Source organism: Leiobunum rupestre, chromosome 10, assembly GCF_980474605.1.
Source record: "Leiobunum rupestre chromosome 10, qqLeiRupe1.1.hap1, whole genome shotgun sequence".
In the NCBI taxonomy this organism is placed as follows: Eukaryota; Metazoa; Arthropoda; class Arachnida; order Opiliones; family Sclerosomatidae; genus Leiobunum; species Leiobunum rupestre.
Window position 1 is genome coordinate 25,589,021 of NC_143393.1, and position 24,411 is coordinate 25,613,431.

The following is a 24,411-nucleotide window of genomic DNA, read 5'->3' on the forward strand; positions in this document are numbered from 1 at the left end:
GTTTAGTGTAGTCTCAATATATTTATTTTCACAATTGCACCATCGTGTTACCCTTAGCACTAAAGTATAGCTAAAAATATATATCGAGTCCACTCACTCTACTCAGATACCAGAAGAAGTTGCGGTTTCAGCTTATAATGAAAATGGAAGGACGCTGATATTTTTCGAGTTTGAATTAGCAGGTTAAGTAACATTTTTAATATTATTAAATTCTATCGCCATTAATGTAAATCATTTGTCAACTTTATGGTTTCAGCATAGGCCTATGTAAGTTTTATTTGGGAAGGTGGGATTAGCGGCGGGGGTGACATTTTATTATTAGACTGAATACGCGAAGAAATTAAAAATATGTAGATGGTCTAAGCTTAATTGTCTACGACATTATAAATCGTACGTTATTAACCGGTAAATAACTAGATAAATATAGCTTTTAATCGAAAAATAATCATAAAAATATATTTTTAATGGAAGTTTGGTTAATTTAATCTTAAAATTTGTCGATATTTTATGTAACAATTAAGTATTTAATTTTTAATCGTTTTTCTAAGATTCTCTGTTGGCAGCAAATTCTTTTATGTACTCACTGATATCGTCACAGTCTCTTTTATTAAAAATACTGCAAATCCATTTTCTTTGCAACGCTTTGTCTTTAGGTACAATGTGAAAACTAATAAGTTTTTCACTATTTTCCGTCCGGTTTCTTCTATTTATCTTCTTTTCACTTTCATTGCAACCAGGTACAATGCATACCACCATCGTGAAGCCTCGCAATTGCACTACCTTTTCACTCCTAAAAGAAAATACAGTTATATTTTTTCACGTTACAGTAGATCAATTAAAAAATAGACCAATAAATATTACCTTACCTAATTAATACTGGATGTCTGGGCATCAAAATAGCGATAAAACGCTAATTTACGTATAAAACGCTAGCAGACGACGCAACCTAACTTTCTGCAGCAAACGGCGGGAAAACTAGGATTTCAAATATGTGTGACGTCACGCAGGTCCAAAACAGCGCTCATGGTGAGAGAGTACGGCGACTTAAATTGCCAAAAAAAAAAATTGGAAATGGGAGTCGCGCACGGGCCTCGATTAACGTAGGCAACGTTTAAAGTAAAGCGAATATGAACTTCAAAGAGGTGATTGTCACTAGCTACGTTAGTGCGTGTTTACAAGGGATTCAACGGATAACCGGAACCTGGTAAATTCTAGGAACCGGAACCAATAATATCGAAATTTGATAACCGTATCCAGAACCGGATCCGATATTTGTAAATAAAATAAGTGGAAGTCACTTAACAAAAACATTAAATTATAAAAGCCATTTAATTTTCAACGCCAACTCGCCGATTTTGATGTATAATAATTTGGATGAACTTAAAGACCGAGAAGAGAGCGAATTTTTACCCCTCTCATCCTATACTTATTTTTTGATGAGTGACAACTGATTGACATCTCTGACAACTTACTTGACAGCTCTGATAGACTGAGTGATGTTCATTATCGATATTCTATTCAAAGACAGTCTGAGCCAACGGTCAAGCTGTCCATGAGTTCAGTTTTGCGTGGCTCAAAATTCACGCACGAGAAAATATAATATATCTTCTCGCCCTTAAATGACATTTTGGCTTTACAGATCATTTTATACTAAAACACACTGGAACCGTTTAGGAACCGGATCCGATCGGTTTTAAACTTCGAGAAGCGAAACCGATAAATTAAAAATTTAAGAACCGTAACCGTAATCGATAAATAAAAAATTTAAGAACCGGAACCGATAAAGCAGAAGTCCAAAAAAGTGGAACCGTTGCATCCCTAGTTTTTACAGAATTTTACTCGATTTATTTACTATTCCTTTAAGAATCTACTTTTCTTTCTTTTTATGAGAAAAACTAACGCACCTCCTCCAATATTTGCGACCCCTATTCACCTACTCCTAGCGCCAGAGCTAGATTGCGGGCGCCTCTAGAATTACAGTAAGCAGTGAGGAAGACAAACGCGATCTAGTGTACGCTTGAGGAAGATTAGGTATTTGCGTTTCCCGTAAATAGCGTTAGATGGCGCAACGGCATTACTGTGACGAAAAAATTAAAATTTATCAAATTTATTATACACTTTTTGGGCAATTAAATACTGTTGACGCTGGTCGTTTAATGGGAATAGAACATAAATAGAAAAAGCGGTTGCTAATACGCCGTACTCAGTGGTTTTTAACGTAGCTAACGCCAGTTACCATAAGATTCATTTAAACCGGGGAGACAAAAATATCGGATTGTTTATCCACATAAAATATTGGAGTTCATGCTTTTTATCCTTAATTCTTTCTATTTTTAAAGGTATTAAGATATGGCTCGCCTTCTTAATTTTGGATCGTAGGTAGAAGTGGAAACTCCTAATTTCGACATGTACTGCGCCAACGCATCTGCGGACGACGGCGGAACTGATCCCGAAAAAGTGCGATCGTTTCTCATAAATCACGAACTACAACATTATGGCTCTTCCGATTTTGGTAAATTCAGATAATCGGGAGATTTCAATGAAAACGAACACTCTCGCAACGCTCCTCCGGAACAAGGACCTCTTGGAAATCTGACTTTACATGGCTATTTTCAACCGAGGCAAACTCTCCCGTGTCGTGTGTGTCTGAAATAACTTCCACTTCTGCAAATTCGGTTTTAACAAGTATAATCAAGCTTTACTTACTGTGTATTTGAGGCTATTATAATTTATCTGTTTAGAAGTAGTGTGCCCTCAGCAGTTGATAAATTAGGTAATATTATGAAATTATAAGTCTATTCACTTGAATTTCCACCGTGCGGTGACTGCGTATGGAGAAAGTGCTTAAATTACCTCAAATACGTCTTTCCAAACTCATTAGAAAAAATGAGCGACGCCCTCGAGGAAAATTAACTTGCCAGAAAATGAATTTCAAAAACTCGGATTAGTTCTGTCGCTGAAAAGTGGGTGTAACATTTACGTAGTTAGATGGTTAAAGAAATGAAATAAAACTTAACATTGAATCGACGAAGAGCTTAGAGTCCGAAATGGGCGCACTCATCTCACCATGGAGTGAAATGAGTAAATAGGGAGGTGCTTCTCATTGTGTTCACTATTGAGAGATGAACAGCCCTTAATTGCCCAAGGGTTGCAATAATTTGTGGCTTTACCAAGGTGTCATTGTCCGGAGCTTATAACCCGCAAGGATGGTGGCGCACTGTGAGTTATCCTTGGTCAATTGGTCCTACACCCGCCCTTCTCCGATTTCCCTCAGCACTACTAACCAGCCTTGGGTTGAGATGTCACTCGGGTTTTTCGTGGATTTTCTCGTAAAATTTTGGAGTCTTTACCCGGATCTTGCTTTTGGTCGGTGACTATTATAGTATTTTAAAGTGTCGGGAATCGGTTTACAGCGCGTTTTTAATCGTAAAGTTGTTTATTTCGGCCAAAGAAGGAAGTTTCCTGGTGTCGGATTTTTTACGGCTTAACCCTATATAGGGCAAAGGTTTTGAAAAAAGTCTCTATAATTTTGGTGAGCGTGCGCAAATTTGACGAACTGAAAACGTGGCTCGCGTTTAAGTTTATTATCGCGTGACACTTTCGTAATGTCTCAAACGTTCGTGACTTCAAATCTACGATCCCGTGTAAAGGATCCCTGTAAACTTTCCTTGCGATCAGCAAAGGAATGCGTTGATTCTATACCTTGATAGTTCTTTAAGAAATGAAAAGCCGATTATTGTTCAATGCCAAAAGAAATGGCGTACTTGAGGACCCTGTACGGATGGAGGCCTATGATCTAAGGGTTGATGACTTGGTGCGAGAACAAATGGAATTTTCCTACGATGTTTTTCAAGATTGTATCGCGCGTGCAGCAACTACTGAACTTGGGTATACTAAAGTTGATTTCCGTAACCGTCTCCAGAAACATTGGTTTGATTACGAAGTGAAAGAAACTGTTCGAATCATAAACTGGTAAATAAGAAATACCGAAGACGAGCTAAAAGGAAAAATCTCTCTCCGTTGGAGCAAATCGAAAAGTATATTTTATGGAAAGATTTTTTGGACAAAAAACACGTAGTTAAACGTTTGGTTTCTTCAAAGATCAAATCAGTTAATGATCGGATGGAGCTTGAAATTCGCAATGCGGGCAACTTGGCGGCCAGAAAATTTTGGAAGCTGTTCAAAGATGATAAATGAGGACCTCGTGTAATTTCGTCCGGGTTAAAAGATGACAACGGTACTGTTATCACGGACAAAAAGAATATCACAATCTGCATAGAAAAGTACGTTTCAGCTGAAGAAACACGTCTTAACGAATTACACGCCTCAATCTTGCCGTGTGACACGGATTTGATACCGGAATGTCTTGTATCTGAAGTCACTCTTCTAGACCCCATTGAAATGACTGACTTGGATGCCGCAATTGGGAACTTCCTTATTGGAAAAGCACCCGCTGAGGACCGAATCTCAAATGAATTGATCCGTGCTCTACCCGGAGGGTCTCGTCAGATCTTATGCAAAGTTTTTAACCGTGTGCTATTGACAAATGCTATTCCAACGGCTTGGTCGGCTACCGAGATCCGGCTGATATTCAAGGGAGGGAATAAAGATCCCGAAGACCTGAACGCGCAGCGACCTATCGCTATCTCGCAGTGTCTTTCAAAACTCTACCTATCTATTCTCAAAAGTCGGCTTTCCGGTTTTGTCGAGGACAGGAAAATCTTGGGAGAACTACAGAACGGTTTTCGTAAGGGTCGAAGAGAATCGGACAATATCTTTTCCCTTACTCAATTAATTGAGATAGCGCGTTTGGAAAAACGGTCTCTGTACGTCGCGTACATAAAGCGTATGATAGTGTTAATCGGGACCATCTACGAGCAATATACGCGAATACGTCATATATCGATATTGGTTTGGGGACGTCTCTACAGATTGGCTTTCTTCGACGGTTGGACTAAAACAAGGCTGCCCATTGTCGCCGCTCCTGTTTGCCTTATATATATATTTTTTTTTAAATAGAGCTAATACCCAAGGCACCACCTTCGACCACATAAGCAATGTTGCTTGTGCGTAATCAAGTAACAGGTGGCCAGGTTACAATGCGTAGGAGGGTGGTGGCAAGCCCTTCATGCCACACTAACTATTACCATTAACCTCAGCAAGTTTTTATGGGAAGAGGAAACCGAAGATCTCGGGGGAAAACCCCTTTAACCAGTGGGGAGAGAACTTACAAACTCTACGCAGAAGGAGTGGTTCCGGATTTTCACCCAGTGCCACTAGCTGAAATCGAACCCGGCTCCTCTTGCTGCGAGGCGAAAGTGCTAACCACTCCGCCACCCCACCTTATATCTTCAGCCACTTGATCACACGTTCTCAATCTCAAGGCTGAGGTTTCGTCTTTCTTCGTGTGCGACTAAGACCTTTATTTCGGGACAATTTTTCGCCGACGATATTTATGCAGCCGCAGAAACTGTTGTGAGCCTCGAAGGACTGTTAAATATGGCGGGTAATTTTGCCTCGCAGTATGGAATGGAATTCAGAGGAAAAAATCCAAAATTCTTCAGTTTAGCGGTCCCGTTGACGGAATAATCAAACCGTGAAATCTTCAGAACTGTGAAGTTCGGTTTTCCTTGGTATATCCCTATGCACTGATAAGGAATACTTGGAACCCCATGAGGCCAATCCCAGGAAAACGTCGGGCCGCTTGTGAGGCGCTATTTAACATATAGGTTTTCACTCTCATAACGCGTACTCGGTCACTCGAACCCTTTGGAAATCTGTTGCTGAACCGAGCCTAACATACGTTATTTGTTTAAAAGAACCAACAAATCGTCGTTTCGAGCAAACGCAATTCGCTGCCGTTGGAGGTAATTTTTTAACGGCGAAAGCAGTCATAAAAGGGGAATTGGCTTGGTCGTCCTTGGTGGAGAGAGAGGCTCGAAGTAAACTTGCGTATTTGGGTCGTCTCATGTTGATGGCGCCGGAGTGCATAGCGGCGAAGTTCTTCCGTTATATTAAAGAAAAGGGTCATCGAACTCGTTGGTGAAGGCCAGCGGAGTATGTGGATCGGACTTACGGAGTTGGCTCAGTGCAGCGAGGTCGAGCCACTACGGCTAGAGAATGGACCCAAATTATTGAAAAAACCGTTAAGGAGAATTCGGTTGTAAACTGGAGACAGGAGATTGGCCTCCATCGAAGTTTATCTTTGTACAGCAGAAAAGAAGCAGTTAGCCTTGAGCCGTTTTACAACAATGATAGGACCGAGCCACCTCTTGTTTCAAGCCCGCACTGGAGCCCTCCAGACTGCAGCGAGATTAGCTGAGATTTTTGGGGATTCCTCGGTGTGGCGAAGTACGGGAAGATGTTTCGCATATCCTCATAGTGTGCCTGAATTTTCAACAAGTCAGACAGGATTATGTATACGCTGAAGAACTAGTGAATTCTGACGATTGTTTGGCCTATTTATTGGGCTTTGGACCTCACTCTGTGAATTGGTCTGACTTGAATGTCACGAAACGTATCCTTAGTAGGTGGGGTGCATTGACGACAAATTGGAAAGGCTGAATCGTTCTTTACTATTACTCGGGTTTAATCGCCTTGGATTAATCATCAGTAATCATCATACATTTTTGTATCTAGTATATTTTAATATTATCGTATTATATTATATTCTATATTCTATTATTATCTAATTCGTGTTTAAAGAAATAATTATAAATTAAATTTCATATGTACTCGCGGATTCATTTAAAAGTGAATTCCTCGCTGATTGAAAAGGGATTTATTATTGCAAAGAATCAATAAATATTCATTCATTAATTCAGGTAAGAGCAGATCAGGCTAACGGGGGTGGTCCTTGCACTGCCGGTGCTTCGGCGTAGTTTGTTTCCAGCTTTCTGTGCTTTTCCGCTTTTTGGGCTCAATCGATCAATTCTGGCACAACTGCCCGAGGGAGGGGGGAGGTTGGTAACTGGTCTGTTTTATGACCGTCGTCCCGTCTTTTGGTATCTTGCCTGTCAGGCGTTGTGGGCTGTGTGTCGGTCAGTGGTGCTATATCCTTATTTTCACAGTTGTGTGTGAATTGGTCAGCCATCCGGGCTGTGGACACTATCGCGGGGCTATATTTTGAGACCACAGGTGATATAATATCCTCGATGCTGTGAGATGAACGTAAGATGAGTTATAACGCGTAAACGAAGGAGATAAATATATGCCAGCTATAATTCCAGCACTGATTTATTTAGATATTCCAAGTATTTACAAGTATAATTTCCAGATAATGTTAACAGGAATTTTTGCCTTTATGGGTTTTGGAATATTTTAATTATGTGTTCCGTTTGACAGGTGACGAAGAAACCCAGTCATTACAATCAATGTTGGAAAGGAATGAATCTATATTTAGTGGTAAGTCTGAATGATTTGAGGAGGATACGACGTACCAAACACTGCCAGACTCCCATCAGGACCCTGAAATACCGAAAATTCAATATTTGTCTTCAAAACCCCTACTAGAATGTGTATATTTATATTTGGGGGAATTACTATGTTTTGATGACCATGGTCGAATTTTATCCCGGATACGAGAGGGGGAAGGAAAATCGTCACCACCGTGTGCCTCAATCGCGTTCAAATACGCCGGTTTCAGGGAACCAATGATTGGATTTGCGCAAGGGGACGCAGCTTACGGTTACAATCTCAACATTTATTCATTCTCAAAAAGTATAAATAGATTCATTCTTGGTCCCTAAACCCCTTAAAAACAACATTTGGTCCCGAACATGGCCGGATTATCATTATTTGGGGCCCCTTTGCCGAGTAGAATTTGGGGCCTATAAAAAATTAATACCATACTTTTTGACTCTATTAACGCCAGTGCGGTTATAAACATAAAATACCAAAAGAATTACTGTATTCAAGATTTATTTTATTTTTAACCTCGGGGGCCCCTGTGCCATGGCCCACTTGGCACATGCCTTAATACGGCCCTCGTCTCGAAAATACCGCATTTTCAATAAAAACAACGAAAAGCAGCATTGGTTTTGTAATTTTAATATTTCTGTTTATGGGCAATTTACGAAATGGTCAACCGTGACGCGTATGGGTACACAATACAAAACAATTTTTGGGATGGCATAATTAAAAACTTATTCAACTTTTGGGAAAATGTAGTTCAAATAAAAGTTTTTATTTTCTATTTGGCTCCTATTTTCAATTTATAATTTAGTTTTTATTTTATCGAATTTTATCGAGAAACTTTTTTTTCGGTCGATGCTCTCTCTCACTGTCTGTTGTTGTTAAAATTGTTAACATCAATCTGACCAAGTGAGGAGGAGCAGGAAAGTGTTTAACTTCATTATGGTTTAGGGCAAGAACCCTTCCGCGAGTCTATCCCCACAAACGTACCTTTACTGCTCTTTTGGGGCCCTGATTTATTGTCTATTTCGTCTAATTTCTACTCAGGTATGGGAATTAATGTTTTTGAATGAACAGCAAAGCGTTTAAAAAAAGTAGTGGTTGGTAAATCTTCATTGTTTTTTTGGTGCAAAATTTTCCTAATTTTAATTTCTTCATTTAGATACGAAGTCTACCGGAACTGGAATTCCGGATAAGTGGTACCATCAATGCTTCGAATGTGGTATAAGCTTCACGACCTTCGACGCCTGGACGTCACATTTAAAAAAATCTCATATCAACGAAATACAATTCAAAGACAAAAAAATAATTGTCCATTATGTGAAACTTGATTATGCTAGTCAAGGTGTATTCATTACACCCAGTAATAATCATCAGAAAGCGAGTAACCGTGACCCAAACAACAACGCTGTGAACAAACCAGGTTTTGACAATTTGAATGTAACAATGAGTAGAAAACCTCCTCCAATAAGCCAGTGCTTTGTTCGAGAACTATCTCCAAGAAATGAACGGTTTGTTCGAAAACCTACCACTAGAAACCAAAATTTTGTTCGAGGAACTTCCCCAATTAGCCAATGTTTTATCAGAGAACCTGCCCCGAGCAGCCAAGGGTTTGTTCGAAAACCTACTGTGAATAACAGTGGTTTTGTTCGAGAATCTGCTTTCATTAGCGAAGTTTTTGCCAGAGAATATAATCCCTGCAGCAAAGGGTTTGTTCGAAAACCTACTGTGAGAAACAGTAGTTTTGTTCGAGAACCTTCTCCGAAAAAACAAAGTTTTGTTGGAGAATCTATTCCTAGAAACCAACGTTTTGTTCGCGAACCTACTTCAAGAAGCCAATGTTTCGTTCGAGAACCTGTTTTACACGAAAGCTTCTCTAGAACGGACCCTGATGAATTTAATCGAGAAAGTAATCTGATGAACTATGAATTTAATCGAGAATTTACACCGAAAAGCCTAGAATTTATTCGGCAACCTACTCCGAAAAGCCAAGAATTTATTCTAAAACCTACTCCGAAAAGTGAAGAATTTATTCGACAACCTACTCCGAAAAGCCAAGAATTTATTCGGCAACCTACTCCGAAAAGCCAAGAATTTATTCGAAAACCTACTCCGAAAAGCCAAGAATTTATTCGACAACCTACTCCGAAAATCCAAGAATTTATTCGGCAACCTACTCCGAAAAGTCAAGAATTTATTCAAAAACCTACTCCGAAAAGCCAAGAATTTATTCGACAACCTACTCCGAAAAGCCAAGAATTTATTCGAGAACTTGTTATACGGGAAACGTTTCCTAGAACTGATGATGAAGTATTTATTCGAGAACAGTTTCCTAGTACCGAAAGGCAATCTTACAGTAGTGATCTAAAAGCCATTTCCAACAATCAAGACCAAATAAAAACTAACACGCCAATCTACAACTGCGAAGAATTTAGAAGTACAAATTTTCAATCAAAACCGGAAAATACCCCGTACGAAGAAAAATGCGACATTTGCTCAAAAACCTTTTCTCATGGCGCATTTTTGGAGGCTCACATGCGATCCAGTGCTCATTCTCATCAAAAATCGTATCATTGTGAAATTTGTTCTAAAACGTTTATGGTTAAAACGCAACTTAAAGCGCACTTAAAACTACATTTTAAGTCCAATCAATGTCCCCTCTGTTCAAAATCATTTAGCGCTCCGCATGCCGTGAAACTGCACATGAGAAGTCATAAAGGAGAAAAACATCAATGCGTCAAATGTTCTAAACAGTTCTTAAAACGTGACTCGCTTTCGGAACACATGAAAGTACACACCAGCTTTAACAATTATATTTGCGAGATATGCGGTAAACGTTTTCCTTTGAAGCCTCAACTCGATCGTCACGCAATTCATCATTTGGAAAACAAACCTCACACTTGTAATCAATGCACGAAACAGTTTATGAGTCGCAGAAGTCTTGTACAGCACATTTTATCGCACACTAACATAAACCCGTTCTTGTGCGAAAGTTGTGGTAAACGTTTCGCTACGAAAGACCAACTTTCTCGTCATTCGCTGGCGCATATGCGAAAAAAACCGCACGAATGTGATATTTGTCACAAAGAATTCATTTTTCTCCATCTTTTGAGAAAACACACGTTAACGCATTCCAAAGAAAAACGCGTCAAATGCGATATTTGCCAAAAAGCGTTTGCGGACGAAGCGTTGCTTAAAAGACACAAATACACCCACAAAGCGAGGACGCACTCGTGCGATCTATGCGGCGCCCTTTTTGTGCAAATGGCCCATTTGAAAGGACACCACAAGGCGGTTCACGCGGGCCCGCATCAATGCTCTCTTTGCAATAAAGGATACAACCGTGCCGATCAATTGCAAAGGCATATGGAACTGCATTCGGAAGATAGGGCATTCGCGTGCACCCAATGTCCGATGAGATACACCACGAAGACCAATCTGAATTTCCACATGAAAGTTCATCAACCGGCCGAGCAACGATTGTATTCGCAAGAAAGGCCTTTCAAATGCAGCGACTGCTCGAAGTGTTACAAGACGAAACAAATCCTGAAGCAACATATGAAAGAGCATATGACCACGGAAGGCCCAGTTAAATGTGACGTTTGCCATAAAGGCTTCATTTCCGCAACGACCGTCACGCGACATAAAAGAATCGATCATCAAATTAATCCTTATAAATGTAAATTTTGCGGCAAAATTTTCAAGAGAACCGTTCAAGTGGTCAATCACGAACGCGTTCATACCGGCGAAAAACCGTTCGAATGTTCGGTTTGTCACAGACGTACGACTCAACAAAGCGATTTGAAACGACACATGATCAAAATGCACGGCTTGGCCTCAGTTAAACCAAAATAGATTAGATTTAACCACAACATTCTATAGTTTTCTTTGGAAATTCTATAAAATTATCATTATAATTAGCCTTTTCATATTATGTAGAGCCACTTAGAGGTCAACGCAAGAAGCTTTTTTCGTTTGCTACGCGAGTCGCCTGCTTAGCAGACCCTAATCCACTAACTTACAGGAGCTTTGCGCGTTGACCGCTATGTGGCTCTACATAATATGAAAAGGCTAATTGAAAAGTTACAAAACAATGTGATAAAATTAAACCGTTTTTCGTTACAAACATGCTAAAGTTGCATGTTCTAGTCTCTTTTCTTAAAACTATATAGTAACATTTTTCCAAGCCGTTGTATATTTCTTTGGGTACATTTGAATAACGCAATAAAATTTGATAATATATTATATAATAGTTTATTTTGATTGGAATTTCTACCGAGTTTTTAATAGGTGTTTCTATAAAATAAAACAATAAAAATTAGAAGGATAAAATGTTTTTATCTGCGTCACGAGCGTCACTGATTTAAGTGCTTTACTTGCACGCGAGTTTTGCACGCGGGCTTCAGCTTCCGAAGGGTCTCGCGACTGCAGCGCGTGCTCCTTACCTTCAAGAGCTACAGTTAAGTGACGTAGACAAAACATTGTCACATGACCTCCCGTATTTTATAGAAACACCTATTTAAGCTATGAAATTGTGTGGACCGTCTTTACGCGTCGATGGCTTCTGGAAGAATAGGAAACCGGAATTCAGGGACTAAATCGAAATTTTCACTGGGTTTTAAATTACCGTGGTGGCAGAAACTAAAAAGTTCATACTCCCTTTAAAGAGAAAGCGCTAAGCTTTTTAAAATACCTAATTTATCGCCTCTAAAAATTAATTATGACTACTAATATCTAATTATGTTTGAATTAAAATGGTTTAAAATTCAGAATCGAAAACTACCAGATCTAATGGATCAAAATGGTCGTGACTCTCTAAACTGAGTGGAAGAGTTAGAAATTTGTTTATGATGGCCTTGAAATATTAGTTCAAGGTCATTTAAAATTTATCTCGAGAACCATTAGGATTAGGAGAATGGTTCCTATTAGAAAAATGTCCGCCAAGGTTTTTTGAGTCAAATTACCTTTTACCCGAGGTAAATAAACCAATAAAACTTAAAAATAAACGTTAGTTAATTGATTTAAGACATACCAAGTATTTTATTAACTTTTTTTAGTTTAAATATTTTAAACACAAAAGAAACTAAATAAGTAATTGAAATAAATAAGCAACTAATAAACGTAAGAATTATTTACTTTATGTCCACTTTGCGTTGGATACTTTCGGTATGCTTTTAGGGCACCGCACGTTTGATATACAGGATTCTGGATATGATATGTTGGGTACTTTCGGAGATTATTTTTAATGGCGCCTATTTTTTTATACCGGGTGTTTTTTTTTATTATACTAATGAATATGAGGTTTATCATAAGTATGGAACAAAGGCAATTTATTTGCATAGCAATTAACCGAAATGAAGGGTTTAAGTACCGAAATCTCGTCGCCCCTGTCGGCCTCTCGAGGTACCACGAAACGATAGGGACGTAGTCCATATACTCATTGCGCATGCCCCACAGTCTAAACTCTAACAAAATAAATTTAAATATTTCGGCGGAGAATGGAGCTGGGCGGTATTTAGGTAAATTATAAGTATATTTAAACGAAAAGGCAGGCAAAGAAGTGCAGCTAAACAATACAGAGGCTATACTATATTCAAAATTAGTAGAAAACAAAATTAACGAGAAGTATTTAGTATCATTGTTTGATTATCTTCTAAACGCTAACAAAGATATTCAATCAGAAGTTAAGCCTAGTCATTTAAAATCTCATGTAGAGGAACCTCAGCTCCATTTCCGGATTTAGTTAATGCTGCCATAAAAGTTTTAAGATTAACAGCGTAAAAATACTGACAATTTTGATTTCAATTTTTGCTCATCATTATGGTCTGCCATATCATAAATAATATAGCACTGGGTTGAAGCATCAGTTTGGAAAACAGAAGACCTTTTTTGGTTGTTGTTATTAAACGTGATAGCGCCTTTAGGGCAAGGCTTAATGGGAGTTGCCAAATTAAAGCCACCAAATTGGTTTTCTTCTTTTAATTTATTTTTATCCCCGAGGTTGAGATGACAATGAGTAGTTTAACTTCCTTTTCTTAACTAATCACAGGAATTCTATTCAAAGTTGTAGACATTTTAATAAATTTACTCAAGAAAGTGAGGAACAGCTTTTGCTAGACCACCGCCTTTAATTGAGAGCTGAAACTTTCAAGGCAACGTCCGATAATGACAAGCAATCTCTGCGCGGACTAGATGGCGCTCTAATCGTACTCCGAGTTCTTTTTTGAATTTAAAATTATCCATAATCCATACGAGTACCATGCCAGTAATATGGGACCTTATGGGGACCCTATGATAGATTTATGGGTTTATTGATAAAATTGGTTTTCACTGGATGATTGACAAGGTGATTAGCATCGTTGTTAATGCACTAGTTTGTTGAGAAAGTGCTGCTAGTATTAAAAATCCTTTTAGGTTGATAGATTGTGCTTATCAAGCTAACTAACAGGGTGAAAGAAATATTGTTCCTAAACAGAACGTCATGTTTTTGCTAAACCTTAATATGTCAGAAAAAGCTACCTGGTTAAAAGGAAACACTTGTTGCACACCGTACAGGTGAAAAGTTTCTCTTATTTCAACAAGCAGTATATAAACAGTAACATACAGGTCCTGTCTTTCGGAAGTATTACTTCTTGGTAATTTCCTTGAAGATGTTTTATTGAAGCTTCTATTGAGTAGAATTTCGTCGAAAGTGTTTTAATAGTCAATGTTATTTTCCGACTCAATAATTTATCATTGTTTATCCAAAGTAAGCGTTAGTTTCAATTTTAGCATTTAAAATTTTGCTAAGCTTTGACCTCAAATGTTGTAAATGAGCGAACGCAATAACGTTTCTGAAGTTCACGAAGTCGCTACCTAGACTTTGATCAACTGTTTTGAGGTTACTGTGAAGAATGAATTTAGTAAACATTGACCATAGTGTCACACTTACATGTAGTAAGTTACTTATGTATATAATATGAACCATATAAATAACGAAATAAATTGGACCTATTTGAATGAATGAAATAAAAATTGTGAGAAATGGAGTTAGTAAAATCATTCCCCAGAGCCATACTTATTGGTACTATATTACTTATGAACTTATTAATATACTAAATAACTATTTAATATTATATTTGAGCTAATTTTAAGGAAAAAAAACATTGGTATAAAAGATGGGAGTAGAAGATCTCTATACTGTAGTTACGGTTATTTCAGAATAGAAAAAACGTGTCGTCTGCTTAGAGGACCACACGACGGTGACGAGCCTAGCGGAAAAATTCGCAGCTTGCATTCGGTATTCAAAATTTAAAGAAATATCAAGTTTTCAGTGCAAGTCTCTCCAGCAATAAAAAGTCGGCGGTGCTTCAACGATTTTCCTTAAGACGGGCGGAAGAAAACTTCAAAAATTTACCGATTTGTAAAAGTGCGATTCCGCCATTAACAATATTTTTCTTAAACATAACTCCACTTTCAGCTGACGAAATCGCTGCTCAAATCGTCCAATTTATTTCATATCACTCAAATCAAACGCAGCCCACCACACTACAAAATGTATCGCAAAAATAGCCACTCAGTAGTTCTGTCTAAACAATTGTACATTCCTGCCGCATCATAAAGGTAGGAAAAATTATTTCTCGTTTTTGTAAAACAAATTGGGCTATAATTATACTTATCATATTTAAATATCTAAGTGAACTTATATTAAATTATTTTTAAAACTATAAGTGAAGTTTGGCAACGTGTTTTATATATTTGTATTTAAAAGTCGGTAACGAGTACAAAGAGCCCGTACGGTCTTAAGGCGATTTGAGAAAATGTTGGTAAAGCAGGCTATACGACGACGAAAATAGTTTTCTTTGAATACAACACTAAATCAGTTCTTCCCATACAAACAATATTTCTACAAAGGTTTAATTCCTAGATCAAACCTCGTTTATTGGTAATTAAGTCAGGTTAGATTATTTAGATCGCGATGTATACATCTTAAAAAGGAAAGTCTGTATTTTTTAAAATCAGTTAATTATTATTTTTAAATGATAAATAGGTAAATTCGAGTTTTAATTTTTGTGTTTTGATAAGAAATAAGGTTTTTTCCTTTACATAGAGCCACGTCGCGGCGAATGTGACAAGCTCATTAACTTCTGGATTTTCGTCTGGTAAGCTGAAGCTTTGTTTTTAGAATAGCAAAAAGCTTAGCAGACGAGGATCCAGCAGTTTATGAGCTACTCGCTTTGGCCGCTACGTAGTATTATATAAGCTAAGATGTCTAATGAGGGAAATTGTTATTTCGACTATGCTGAAGATTGCGCTACACAACAGTAGCGCCACCATCTTCGGCATAGTCGGAGTAAAAATCTTCCTTGTTAGTTTTTCTTTGACTTCCGTTAATAGCATTTCCATAGCCACAGACACTAATATACAATTTAATCTAATAGTTAATTTTTGTAATTAATATTAGGGCTTGAAATTCCCTACCTAAGCAATTGTGGCGTAATCTACGGCTGTTTTTCGAAAGTTGATAACATTTAATTTTTATGGAAACGGCAGAAAATAGAAGTTCGTGACTAAGCATCTCTCTTTTCTAATAGTAGATGGTGCGTTAAACGGTTTGCACAAATACAGTGTTTTATTTATTTGTTTTACACTGATACTGCCATTTATTGAGTGAAATCGAAATTAAATTATATATACTAAGATTATACAATATAACGTATTTATAAAAAAAAAACATTAATAATGAATATAAAAATACTTATGAATTCTGTTTTTATTTCGTTCAAGAGATGGCGATCGTGAAATGGCGCGGGCGGTCGGTATAACTTCTTTCTTGCGTAAATCTTTTCTAGCTGAAGTGGTGTATTTTGTAAAATTTCCTTGAGGCAATATTCTGCAATGGCATTTCAATTCCTTCTCTATACAGTCGGTACATATAAGAAATTGAATTGCTATTAAAATAATCGAGACTTAAATCATGTCTGTGCTTCAAATTAAGCCAAATAAATTGATAATAAAGTTTCTATTTATTTTTAATGAACACTATAATGTACATCTGCGCCTAAAAAGAAGCACATGTTTGGCTTTGTGCTTGTTCGCGTCATTCAGGGGTCCGTCCTTACGTAATTTTATATTAGACTGTCTAAGCCTGTGGAATTTCAATAGTTCTAAAACATTTTACATTATATGAAGTGAAGTAGGACACTCGAAGAAACAAGGCAAGCTCATACCAGAGATGGGCAAAAAATTATTTGGCGAATAACGAATAAATTACTAAATAACAAAATATCTGATCATATTTATTCGTCGATTGACAGTGCTAAATATTTTAGGTATAGTTATTTGGCAATTAAACAAATATTTTCTCGTGGTCTTATTTGGTAAATAATTTAAAAAATAATATTTTCGACTATTATCTGGAAAATAATATTTGGTAAATTGTTTTTTTACAAAATATTTTCAGTCATTTATTTCGCGGAATAAAAAAATGGAAATATTTTCTTTAATTTAAATAACGAATAAGGATTAAGGAGACCTTTGTTCTCTTTGTTTTAGTTAATCGAGTAAACGCAAGGTTCGTAAAAAATGCTTATCGCACTATATGGAGTAAACCTTTGCGGGATATTTGACTCCATTTTTACAAGATTTTCTTGAAAATGTATATGATTTAATAAAACAGATATTTGACCTTTTTATTTATAAACTTATTTTATTAAAAAATATTTTCCTTCATTTATTTAAAATATTTTTCTCTAAATAAATTAATTGTAACGTTATTTATAAATAACAACTGACACGAAAAAAAATTATTCGTTATTCGCCAAATGATTTTTTGCCCATCTCTGGCTCATACTTTAAACTATCGTTTTGGCGACGATGCCTGTATTTTCCACTAGAAGAATACATACAATCAGACTTATATAATATATTAATTTACGAAATAAGTATTTATCCTACTACACTGCTAATGTTATTCGCTTCAAATTTGTACCTCTTATAATTATCCGTCTAAATCGTATAAATGAAACGTGCATCTTCGCGGGTTCGAGACAGTTTCAAAATGTGCGATTTTATTGCCAAAAGGCGAAACACCACATCAGTCATCACGGTTCGAAATTTCCCGGCTTTAAACTTATTGAATTTTTACGTAAAAGTGAGTGTACGGAGCTGTTTTCTCGCGTGACACGGGGGGCTTGTCAACACCCTCCTACGCATTGTAACCCTGGGCCTAAGGTGGCGCCTTTGGTATTATAAAAAAAACATGTAAGCTAGCAGCGCCGCCCCGCGAGTTCGCCAAATGCATTATGGAATTACGTTCATTACCGATGGCGTCACAAAACTATTTGAAGTGAAATAAAAACGCAGGGCTAAGAATAATATCAAAACGCGATACAAAACCCGTGACCAAATTTCAATTGCAAAAAACATGGTCGTTAGATGGTGACTTATTTATTCCTTGCAACTTGTCTATTGCAAAATCAGCCGGGAGACAGCAGGGAAAAGTCAGGGAATTTACAAATGGGCCTATAAAGTCGGGGAAAGGTCAGGGAATTTTAAGAATTTGTAAAAAGTTAGGGAAAAGTCAGGGAATTCAATTTTATCTCGATACTTTTTGAAGGAAATTTTACTCTAGATCTATGACAAATTCTATGATTATCATTTATTTCCTTGAAAGTTGGTCTTTTTATTTAAAAATAGCAATAACCTTATTACTGAAATATTAGTCCATTTAAATTTATTAACTTCTGATAAAAGTAAAGTATAATTAAAAGTCAGGGAAAATCTCTTAAAATGGTCAGGGAAAACAGGGAATAGTCAGGAAATTTCGTTGTTGCTCTTATAGACTCGCTTTAATATTCTCAATTACCTTTATAAGCCGAATTATGGCAAGTTTTTCCGTTGACCGTAACGCCGCGACGCCGAGCGTCTACATATTAAAATTCCTATTAGCCTTAAAGGCTGGTTTTTCTTAATACTATTTTTCTTTAAGTTAGGCGCCAGGGTTGGCAAAAAACCGGATAACTTGAATAAAATCCAGATCGGTGGCTTTTTTTTGGCTTAAACGAGATTTTACTGGATTTATCCGGATTTTTTTAAAGGCCAAATAGTTTAGCCGTTTGAATACGTATGGTATTGTTTGGAAGAAACCGTCTAGGTTACGAAAAGGCTGAATTTTTTTTTAACAGATTCCTAATTATTAAGGCAAATAAATCACTAATAAATAATTTTTAATAATTATTTCTTATATTTGTTTGGTTTTTACTAGTAATTTCTAAAGCTTGGTTTCCACTAGCACGTGCCATAATATATTTTTCTTTACGCGCGTCGTAACGTTTGTACGTCTCCGCGCTAGTCGAAACCAAGGCTTAAGGTTCCTCTATAGCACGGCTTATAGAATCTATAGATTCTATAAACCGTGACTATAGCTTTTACTAACTTTGGCACCTACAAGATTTTTACGCTCTTAAAGAAAAATACATTATGACGCGCTCTAGTGGAAATTAAGCATTATGCTTATTACAATATTTTTGCGTTGATCCTCAAATTGAAGTATGCAGTATGTTCGTTAATGTGGAATTGTCTTTTCATTTTTAGTAAGCATGTCTCGCGAAGCCGAAACCGAGCCATGTTTCCGGCCAATAATCCCGGAAAAGACGTTTCATCAATGCTTCGAATGCGAACTTTCATTTCTGACAAATCAGTCGTGGACGTCGCATTTTCTCGACGTTCACGCCGAAGAACCATCGTTCACGGATATCCACATCATCATTCACCTTCAAAAACGGGTTTCTCATATTCCCTCTGAAAATAACCCGGTATTCGAAAATATCCCCGTAAAATATCACGAAGAATACGTAGGTGGAAACCAAGATGATTTAACCGAAAATTCCTTGGATGATCGGAACGCCGAAATTGATCGTGTTAAAAGTTTTGATCCTCGCAAAGAAGCGCATAAATGCGAACAATGCGACGCCGTGTTTTCGCAGGCAGTTTACCTTAAACTTCACGTGACTTCTCATTCCGAAGACGCCTCGTACAAATGCCAATATTGCGACCGGGCTTTTAAGCGAATTCAAAATTTGAGATTGCACGAGCGAGTTCACGCGAAGAATTTCCAGTGTTGCTTTTGCGATAAAAAGTACGCGACGCGCTCCAAGTTGAAAGTTCACATGACAAAGCACAGAAAAAATAAGCCTTCGCTTAACGCTTCCAAACTCGAACAAACGAAGCCGAAAGGAAATAAAAATGGCAGTACCGTCAAATGCGACGTTTGCGATAAAACCTTTTCTCGAGAATGTTATCTCAAACAGCACAAACGGCGTCACGAAGTCTCGGACCGATTTCAGTGTCAGATTTGCGAGCAGTCCTTCGAGCGGCCTCAGAGTCTTCGAGAACACAAACGGCGGCACGAGACCGAAGAACTGTTTAAATGTCACGTTTGCGACAAGACCTTCAATCTTAAATCGAAACTGAAATCGCATATCAGAGTGCACACTAAAACCTACACGTGTTCGTTTTGCGAAAAATCATTCAACAGTAGCCCCGATTTGAGAGAGCACGCGAAAACGCATAAAGGCGAGAAAAAGTACGAATGCGACGTGTGCACCAAACGCTTCATTCACCGCAATAATTTAAAATATCACATGATTTATCACACGGGCGGCAGTTCGTTCATGTGCGAAGTGTGCGGCAAATGTTTCATCAGCGGACAGAGACTAATACAACATTTACGCATTCACTCGAACACGAAATTGGAATGCGACGTGTGCCACAAAGTGTTTAACCACATTTCGAAATTGAAAAAACACATGTGGACGCACACGGATAAGAAACCGCACCAATGCGAATATTGCGATAAAAGTTTCTCGGATAAAAGTCGTCTGAACAAGCACCGACGAATTCACACGGGGAAAACGGAGCAGTGCACCGAGTGCGGCCGGTTGTTTTCGCAATCCAGTCACTTGAAACGCCACATGAAGATACACACCGGCGAGTGGCAGAACGAATGCGCCTTTTGCCACAAATATTTCTCGAAAATCGACGACTTGAAGCAACACATGGCCACGCATTCCGAGGAAGCGCCGTTTCAGTGCGGCAAATGTCCCAAGATTTTTCGCAAACAATGGACGTTGGACAATCACATGAAATTTCACGGCGAGGACGACTCTTTCGCGAATCGGTTCGATACGCCGACGGGCATAGAACACGTGTCGAAGGTGTGCGACGTGTGCGGGAAAGAGTTCAAACATCGGGCTCATTTGCTTCGGCACGCCACCGTGCATACGCGTCTCAAACCGTTCGAGTGCAGCATTTGCGGCGCCAGGCTGAGTCAGAGCAGTCATCTCAGACGGCACGTCAAAGAAATGCACGGTGTGGGAAACTCCGAAGAGAAGAAACCCTTCGAATGCAACGCCTGCGGTTCCCGCTTTAAGCACTCGGGCTCGCTTAGGTGTCATTTGAAACAGAAACACGGCGTAGAAGAAGAAGATTTATAGAGAGCTTCATATTTCTGCGCTACATCATAAACGTAGTAACGTAGCTCTATAATTATGTACCGTAAGCGTGTCACTTGGCCGAAATGACGTGAAAGATTTTTACTATGGAACGTGCCAATTTGTCGCGTGTAATTGTTAAATAAAATCGGGAAAATCCCCTAGTGTTGCGTCGCGCCATCTACAGTATAATCGAAGTAATTATCTTCGTCATTACTGTGAAATATGTGCTGGGGAATTAAGTTTCAGAGCTCCCATCCTCCCACTGGTTCTATATTTTTGTATAATTCTGAAGTGGTTCTTTAATTTTTACCCTGCTGTATAGAAACGGTTTTTTACCATTTACCATGGGAATGAACGGGGATCAGATTGATATCTTATGTTTTGGAATGAATGGAAAAGTTAGTTTTGGATACCAGAGTTTCCCCTCTAGTCACGAATGGGAAATGTCAAATGGACTGGTAGGCAAATATTTAAACGTTAATGAGATTGGGTTATGTTCTGACGGTAAAGTTTCTGCTTCAAATGCCTCTCACTATATTTTCATTTCGATATTTACAGCTTTTAAACTCCTATATCCTTAATGATTTGTAGGGACTACAGCGCTTTCCTAAACAGCATTTGTTTAATCAGCGTTTTGTCAAAATAGCGCTTTGTCATAACAGCGTTTCTTTATACAGCGTTTCCCAAAACAACCAATTGTTCAAACGGCGCTTTGTCATAGCGGCGGTTCTTAAAACCGTATTTTGTCGAAACAGCGTTTCCCAAAACGGCGCTGCTTTCTATAGCACTAATAATATAGGCCTATTGTAATACATATTTTTCTGGAATTTCGGCAAATTTCATTACCTAATGGTTTCTGCCGATAGTTAGTATTGCAAACTTACCTAACCTAACCTAACTTAACCTAACCTAACCTAAACCCTGAAGTTCATATGTATGTTATACATTTTCCATCGACAATTCATATAAATTTTAAGAAACCGCTGTCTTGACCAAAACCGCTGTTTAAAAATCGCTAATTTGAGAAACGCTATATTCAGAAACGCTGTTTATGGAAAAAGCTGTTTTGACAAACCGCTCTACTGAGAAACGCTTAACCAAAAAACGCTGACTAAACAAAACGCTCTTTCGACAAACCGCGGTATTGAGAAACGCTATTTCAACAACCGCTGTTTTAACAAAGCGCCGTTGCAACAAAATGCTGTTTTGAAAAACGCGCTTTTGAAAACGCTATTTTAACAAATGCTATTTTAGTCAAGCGCTCTATTCCCTACATACCATCGTTAATATACCCTAAAAGATTTCAATCCTGTAATTCTTATGTATTTCGGAGACTATTGGGTGGGAGCTTTGTACGATATACGCTCCTAGCGAGAAAAATACGCGCTTTAAAACTCACAATGATGACTGGGCAAAGAACTACGTCTTAATTTAATTTGTGAAATTAATTAGTTTGTGGCACACTTATGGTATTAATTTTTTCCGTTCACTTGTGGTTTAATCTGTTTATTATATAACTATTACAGTTCGGTTTATCAAACAATTATAGGTTTTACCTTCATATGGCTTTAAAGAAGAAGACAACAATAATTCGTGTGACTGCTGTCATGAAACATATATGATGATGATAATGATTTACAGTTATTTAAAAGCAATTTAATGTGGTCAAAACTTGTAGGTGAAATTAAAAAGTTTATTTTAATTAGAGGGTGTTTTAAAATACTTTTGCATTAAAATTGATATTATTTGTTTTCTTAAAAAGGGTGTTCTAAGGGTTAAAATCTGTACAAATTGTATAAGACCAATCTTGTACATAAAATTAGTTAAAATTATTTTAAAATCCTACTATTGTACAATACAATTAGTTTTATTTACAACCACTACTATAAACGTTGTGGTTCTAATCTAAATAAAATTATTTTAGTCCAACAGCTCTTAAACCGCACTTCCTATATTTTAAAGTGTTTTCTATCTGCATGCACGATTTCAAAAACCTTGGTTTTCTATAACGTCCTACAATTACACCATTTTCCTATTTTTTCCTACGTATGTGGAATTTTTCAGGCTTTCCCGGTTGTATTTTTGTCACACAAGTCAAAGAATTTCCCACCGTAATACAAATCTTGCTCACTCAGCCAAATATTAACCCAAATTCCAATTTAAACCATGGATTTTTACTTCATTAGTATTTGAAAACTATATTTTACTGTAATTTTCGAATTTTATCCTATTTTTCCTTATTTTCCAAAAATAATTATCCCATATAATCATATAAATCGACTACAAATTTCAGGGTTCGTACAAGACCTGGAAAGTCAGGGAATTTGAAAACGGTTGCCAAAAAGTCAGGGAATTTGAAAGCGGTTCCTAAAAGACTGGGAATTTGAAAATTTCCCGTGTTGCCACATGACAGGGAATTTAAAAATGGAATTCAATTTTATCTTTTCGAAGGTAATTTTACTTTATGACAAATTTGGTGATTATTATTTAGTTTTCTTGAAAGTTACTTAACGTTGCAATAACCCTTGCACCCGAAATATAAGTTGCTTTAAATTTATTAACTTCTGATAAAATTAAAATATACATAGTTAAAAATTGTCTTATTTTGGCCTTAAAAAGTCAGGGAAAGTCTCTTAAAATGATCAAGGAAAACGGAATAGTCAGAGAATTTGAATCTGAAAATATTGAAAGATTTTGAAAATAATATACCTTTTTTAGAATTTTAACTTTTGATGTATTTAAAAATACATATGAAATATTTTTCCTCAAACTGCATTTATTGTACAAACAAAACCTGGAAAAGTCGGGGAAATTCATTCCGTAAATGTTTTACGAACCCTGCATTTTTCCAGTAAGATTTTACGAATATTGTTAAGAATAAATTTGAAATAAATTAATCTTAAGAATAATTTAAAAATAAATTAATGTTAAGAATAAATTTAAAGTAAATAATTGTTACGAATATATTTAAAATAAATTAATGTTAATAATAAATTGAAAATAAATTAATGTTAGGAATAAATTAAAAATAAATTAATGTTAATAATAAATTTAAAATAAATTACTATTGTGTTCTCTTTCACGAATGGACTTAAAACTCCCGACTATCTTTGGCCTTTTGGAAACTTGTTATTGTACAATAGTGCTTTTTTCGAATTATTTTAACTTCTAAGGTTTAATTAAAAAATGAAGAAATCCGGACGTTGTGAATTCATTTTTAAAGCTTGTGTTAAATAGAGGATATTTTAAATTACTTTTGCTTTAAAATTAATAATTGTTTTAAATAATTTTTAAAGAAAGTTAACTTTTAAGGATTTCATATTATTATGTTATACATAGAATGCAATCAGGTGAATATAAAATATGTGGACCCTGATCCAAAACCATGCCCCTCGGCCTTTATTAGTCCAATTTTCCTCCCTTTTTCAGGTTAAGGGGGTAATCACAAAATGGAGGCTGTACATGTTTTCTGTTAACCAAAATGCATTCTGGGCTATAATTTCCAAATTAATAGTGCCATCAA

The 24,411-nt window shown here is 37.0% G+C and overlaps 1 protein-coding gene across 1 annotated transcript; it reads left to right on the forward strand.

Moving 5' to 3' along the window:
• Positions 1-101: 101 nt before the first annotated feature.
• On the forward strand, positions 102-22,419 carry LOC149925201 (uncharacterized). Its single transcript, XM_090161711.1, has 4 exons — positions 102-182; positions 7,344-7,404; positions 8,576-11,266; positions 18,988-22,419. The coding sequence occupies exons 2-4, from the start codon at positions 7,374-7,376 to the stop codon at positions 20,886-20,888; spliced, it is 4,623 nt and encodes a 1,540-aa protein (XP_090017837.1). The 5' UTR covers positions 102-182; positions 7,344-7,373; the 3' UTR covers positions 20,889-22,419.
• Positions 22,420-24,411: the final 1,992 nt, after the last annotated feature.

Excerpts from the sequence above, each read along its gene's own strand:
- LOC149925201 (XM_090161711.1), top strand. The coding sequence starts at position 7,374 with ATGTTGGAAAGGAATGAATCTATATTTAGTG. Across the intron at positions 7,405-8,575 it reads GAATGAATCTATATTTAGTG|ATACGAAGTCTACCGGAACT; the intron begins GTAAGTCTGAAT and ends TTCTTCATTTAG. Across the intron at positions 11,267-18,987 it reads GGCCTCAGTTAAACCAAAAT|TAAGCATGTCTCGCGAAGCC; the intron begins AGATTAGATTTA and ends TTTCATTTTTAG.